The sequence below is a fragment of the Passer montanus genome, unplaced genomic scaffold (assembly GCF_014805655.1).
Source record: "Passer montanus isolate IOZ18808 unplaced genomic scaffold, ASM1480565v1 scaffold21, whole genome shotgun sequence".
Taxonomy (NCBI): domain Eukaryota; kingdom Metazoa; phylum Chordata; class Aves; order Passeriformes; family Passeridae; genus Passer; species Passer montanus.
The window spans coordinates 8032694-8038795 of NW_024366703.1; the positions used below are offsets into that span (position 1 = coordinate 8032694).

Below are 6102 nucleotides of genomic sequence, written 5' to 3' on the forward strand. Positions count from 1 at the left end.
CTTTATCACTGACAAAAAATTTCTGCGGTCAAAACAGTAAGGTTCTCCTCAGAATGAAAAGGATGTGGTTAATTAGCCACACATACAATTATTACTGCTAGAAAATGATTGAATAACTGACATTTTGGAAACATTATCAGGCACTCCCTTTTGTGAAAAGACCAAAGGTCATGAGAAATGGATTTTTTTTCATTATCTCTATCAGCGACTACTAAAATGGGCCCAAACAATTAACTCTTCAGCACCCCAGCCTTGCTCTTCCAATCTGTAACATAATGACTGCAATGCTTGCAGCTGGAAGGTGTGATAATGAGGAAACAAACCACATTCAGCCTATGATTATCTATGGATTAATTACCTAGATAATACAGTAATTGTGCTGTGAGTGCAGACATACAAGCAATGGCTGCATTAACTAACTTGGCCACAAGCCAGGGCAGAGTTTGTGTGGGGCTGTTATGTGTAGCTAACAGAAGACTGGGAATCTGCTGTCTGCTGGCTTTTCTTTTGTCCAGTATAACCTATTTTATATTTTCCTCATATATTTTGCATATTTTTCAATATTCAGATTAATATTTGACTGCATTTGCATTTTTAGGTGCTATCAAAGAACTGATCAATATCATTTGAAGAAAATGGTTAAAATTGTTTCTTAATTTATTGGACTGATAATCTAAATAACATTTATAGCTTTAGTATTTGTAATTATTGCTGAAAGGAGAAATGTAAAATGCATACACTACTGTAAATAGATTCAGTATAATCCCTTAGTCTGGCTGTAAAAAATTCACTCACAGAAATGATCACAAAGCAAACAATGGCTAACATTTATAGCATATGCAAAAAATGGGAATTATTCACATATATACAGTTGCCCTCATTAAAATTACACGATGTTATAAACTACAATTCTGACTTTTACATATATCAGCTTATCTTGCTTTCTAAAGATCTGTCTTGTCTTGTCTCATACCTACCAGATAGTGCCAAGAGGGTTTTATGGTAGATAATTTACTAAGATCTGAAACTATGGTGAAACATGTATCAGAAAAGGAATCTGACATTAAGTTTCTCCTTTGTACAGAAAAGAATAAATATTACAGATAAAATATCTCAGATGAAAGGCAGCTTTTAGTTATCCACAAGCTCTTTATATTTTGAGACTGACATCTTTCAAAACATCTCTTACATCTCTGATTCCAAACTAGCTGCTTGAAGTACTGGGGCTGTGCAATTGTCATATAGTCATGGCATCTAATTCTCTACACTGTGATTTCTGACCTTTATACACACATATATCTTCAATGAATGCACAATATAATCCAATCACAAAAATGAAGATCATGATTTCACAGTAAATTCACACACCTCTGTTCAAATTATTACACGTTCTAAGCTTAATATTCTAATGTCATTGTATTTTGTTACTAAATTCTTTGTGACTTAGGGTGGTTTTTATGACAATTACCTGCTGACAGTTTTAACATGTTGATTCAAACTGGTGAAAATTGTTTGGCCTTGGAAATTACTACTACTTTAAAGCATTCAAACATTTCTAGGTATTTCTGGTTATAAGAATAAACTAGAGAAATCTTTCAGGATGGTGCATTTTTCTTTAAGAGCACACTGGACCACGTGTGTTACTTCTGCTGTAGGTGACAAGGGTGTCAGTTGTCAGGCCAGTGAGCCTTTGCTGGTTTCCAGTGTGATATGCACAGACATCCTTCTTGAACTACTGTGTATGAGCAGAGGTCACAGCAAATGTTGTTGTTCTTCTTCAGAAGACATAAAGAAGAGTCATCTGTAATAGTGTCTACTCTCATTACTGAAATTCTGAAATTCCAGAAGTTTCTTCATTTTCACTTATAATTGTACAAGAAAAGATCATCAGGAAACCGAGACTACACTGACTGCTCCTTACATGTCCTCACTTGCCTCTCTCCTACTCCACCCTCCACATTTATTTTGAAGTGCTCAGACTCCACAGTCAATGGGAGCTTGCTGGCAATGAAGGCAAGAGCAGGATTGTATTTTATAGTACAGTTAAAATGTTAAATATTCTACCTTTCTGTATCTGCACTGCACTATATAATACTTCACATCAATGAACAGAAAATTATGATCTAACCCAGTGGTCCAAGTTAGTGTAATCACTGAGCAAAATTATAAGCCAGAACTAAGATCAAGCAAAAGTAATTAAGAGGACCACTGAACAGTCCAGGGGGACAAACCAGTGCCAATCGGCTTTAGAACCCTTTTCCTCTTTTCAGCAGGCAACTTTCTTCCACAACCAGCACGGTGCTCAACCTCCAACAGGGAACAGATAATTAACTGATGCTGAAGGCTCTGGAAGCACTCCAAAAAACAAAATTTGGAAGAAGGTAAAAGATAACTTTGCTACCAGTAACAGCCATTTTGACTAGTGTCTACTAATACTAGAAAATAAACAGCATTTTTGGTACAGAAAGTTTGCAGACAATGATCAGTCAGGGGAAAAAAAAAAGAGATGAAGGCAACCAGTATGTGTTCCATATTTGTCAGCTTAATCTATGTTAAAACATAGCAGTCACACAAAAATATTAATTAAATACAAATGGTATAAGAGAATTTTGGATTTTTACTCTTACCATACTGAAAGAACAAACTCTGGGATTGAAGAGTAACTGGCCAGATAAGGGCCTTTAAAACTAAGTGCAAGTAAGGTATAGTCCAGCTGAGCATCACCTGAAATGTAAAAATAAAGAACATGGTCTTGGATTGTCCCAGACTTTATTTTATAATACCACAGATACTCTTCTCACTTCCTTAATATCCATTTTAACTCTTTAAATATTCTTCAGGCCCTTGATTTCTTTGCTTCACTGCAAAGATTATTATTCAACTGCAAAGATTATTATTCACTGCTTCACTGCAGATTATTCTTTTGATTTGATCATAAAAATGCTCCCTATGTATCACTGCATGGATTTTTTTTTTCAATTTCCTTTCCAATAATACCTTTAAATTGTAAAGTATTTTTCCCCAAGTCCCATAAAATCCTTTGCAGTCATAATTTTATTCAAATACATGAAAAAGCAAGTATCATGGTCCTTATTTAAATGGCAAGGGAACTCAAACGTGAAAAGAGTAAGCAACTAAACCAAGGAGAGAAGTTACATGAAGCAGCAAAAACATACATCAGATCCTGGATTCCAAAGTTTAACTGCAAGAACCCTCATCCCTCACATCCTGGATTTCTCATCTGGCTTTCAGCAGTCTGCTTGGGAGTCTACTGCAGTATGACTTTATTGCTCATTCTGACTACATTTTCCTAAAACTAATTCCATTTAATTCCTTTTCTTTTCCTTTTAAATTAACATCATTATGTATGGTCATATTACTCCCTAGATTAAACGTAAACAAAAATAGTGCAGTGGAAAATTCCTTCCACTGCTTTCTACGAATCTCTTCATGAGATAGTACCCTGTCATATGTCCTGTGACAGGGACAGTCCCTGGTTTTCAAGTCTTATAAAAAGCCCCACGACTTCAGAATCTGATTAAAGTATTGTTTTAATGAAATGATGATGATGAGGGTTAGCAATCACTACCTTTTAATTCTGCCACTTTTCTCAGTTCTGGAAAAGCGTAGATGTGTATGAGGGGATTCAGCTGCCGGTTGGAAAAGGCCACCACTTGGCTGTTGGCATTTGCTGCAAAGGCTCCCACCTGGCCACTCTGACACTGCACTGCTCTTGTCTTCTTTGTTTGGATGTCCAGGAAGAGGATGTAATTACCACAAGGGTAGCACAGAGTTTCATTGTTGACAAAGGCCAAGTTCTTGTTTGAGAACCCCTGAACCCAACTGCAAACAGAGTAAGTGAATGTTAAAACATGAATCAGACACACATGTCTCAAAATACTGTGCAAAAGGGAATGCTGTAGCCTAAGTTAAACTGAACTGATGATTGGGATTTATTAGACTCATTCTCATACCAGTGTTGCAAAACCACAACAACTAAGATCTGGTGTTATGATTCACTAGTTCACTGTTTCCAAAAACATACAGTCACAAAGTGCACAAAGGACTGGCATAAGAACATGCAGAGATGCTTTTATTTCTTTCAGTTTTCACTAAAAATAAAGTCAGCCAAGTTCACAGGCTCTGGTTTTGTACTCACATATCCCAGCAGAGGGTATAACTTTATTTGAAAGAATTGCATGGGTATGATCTGTACTTGGGACCCAACTGTGTTTGCTTAACCTTTTTGCACTTTCATAGTTCATCTCATGCACATAAAATAAAAGATATAAAGGTACAGCTTCTGTTTATATGAAGCAAACCAGGAGGACTGTTCTGCTTTAAAGACACCAGTATTTTAACATGGTAAAACTCTGGAATGTAAACAGGATGTGTTACACAAGGACTAAAATAAGTTACCAAAGAGGACTCTGTTTATGAGCTTACAAAATGTCAACTAATTTGTAACTGCTTGCAGATGTTTTTGCTTTTCAAAAAGTGTGGACAAACATCAGGGTCATCTTACCAAAGGGATTTGCATTTACCACCAAGTGAGGATGTCAGTTTAGCCTGCTGGTACCACGGCAGGAAAGTCCCTGCAGTGTAAGAGACACCCTCTGTGTACCACACTGCTGTTAGCATCCTCTCTTTGAATTTTTATTTAGAAACATCCCATCTCTGCACTTGTTCCAAATCAGAGGATTTGACTGGGAGAGACCTTTGCTCTCTGCAATGACCAGAAATATTTTTATGCCCCTTTCACAAACATAAGTCAGTCATAAAATCAGTTGCTGATCCTTTGTACTATTCAGGGAAGATGGTACTAAAGCCTCAGCATTCTCATACTTAGGGATGTTTTAAAATTAGTGGCCTTGAGATAAATTTATGACCAGAAATAACTTCCTATTATCTTTTCTGAGGAGTTTCTGCTCTTGGCTTCTTTTGCTACACAGGAGTCAAGTGGAGCCAGAGAGGAGAGGGAGCACTGACAATGTGCTTGTGGAGATGAACTGAAAGCCATGGCAACAGAGGAGACATTTCAGCTGACAGTGTTTTTCTGGGCCTTCCTTCATACAAGAACAGTTGTATGGGGTGGCATGGCACATGAGACCTGTCTGAACACGCTTACATAACTAGCTCTGTGCTTTTCTGCAACATTAGCTCTGAATCACTGGAAATGAAGTATTCCTAACTTCTGTTTGCAGAAGTAAAATGAAATCTAGAAAAACTTGTATGCAGCGCTAAATTAATGGGGGTGACAGCGCAATTTATCATTCTTATACATCCAGTAAAGGCCTAGGGGGATAAGAGTTCAGGCCATTGTATATTAAAGAGAAAGATAGGCAGATGATAGATAGATAGATGACAGAAAGATAGGTAGATGGATAGATAGATGGATGATAGAAAGACAGACAGATAGATAGATAGATAGATAATTGCTGTGTGAGCGACCACACACTGGAACAGGATTTTTCAGACAGGCTGTGGAGTCTCCCTCGCTGGAGCTCTCCCAGAACAGTCTGGATGTAATCCCACACACCGTGCTCTGGGATGAGCCTGCCTGAGCAGGGAGCCGGGACCAGATGACCCACTGTGGTCCCTCGGACCGCCCCATTCCGTGTCCTGCCATCCGTACCCACGCTTCGTTCTCCTTCCCCCCGCGCTGTCCTGCCAGACCCGCACAGCGCAGCCTCCCTTCCCCTCCCTGTCTGACCGCCCAGTGCACGGAGCCGCCGCGGGCTGAGCACAGCGCAGCACACCGCGCACCCCTCCCAGGCTCAGGAGCGTGTGGGGACGATGCCGGCCGCCCCCACCTCACTTCCAGGCCGGGCCCCTCCGAGCCCGGCCCCGCCGCCATGCCCGCCGCCGCGGCACCCCCACGCCCTGGCAACAGCAACGGCGCCCGCCATTGGTCGGGCTCGGAGCACGCAGCTGATTGGCCCGCGCCCATGAGCCAGCCAATCAATGAGCACGGGCGGGTATTTAAGAGCCCAGTAGAGGACATGGCCTCTTACCTGAGCAGTGAGCAGTGTGTGGGGCGATGTACGAGCTCCTATTGTTGATAAGACGGGGTAGTTCTGCCCCTGAGCTGCTGATATCTCT

The 6102-nt window shown here is 40.1% G+C and overlaps 1 protein-coding gene across 1 annotated transcript in view; it reads right to left on the reverse strand.

The window, feature by feature from the left end:
* The window catches only part of CFAP43 (cilia and flagella associated protein 43), a 43631-nt gene extending 37774 nt beyond the window's left edge, over nucleotides 1-5857 (reverse strand). Inside the window, exons 1-3 of the mRNA XM_039709072.1 lie at nucleotides 5814-5857; nucleotides 3590-3843; nucleotides 2628-2724 (exon numbers count right to left, since the gene is read on the reverse strand). Of these exons, the coding sequence (XP_039565006.1) occupies nucleotides 2628-2724; nucleotides 3590-3843; nucleotides 5814-5857 (395 nt within the window). The remainder of the gene's footprint in view (nucleotides 1-2627; nucleotides 2725-3589; nucleotides 3844-5813) is intronic.
* Between the last annotated feature and the right edge of the window lie 245 nt (nucleotides 5858-6102).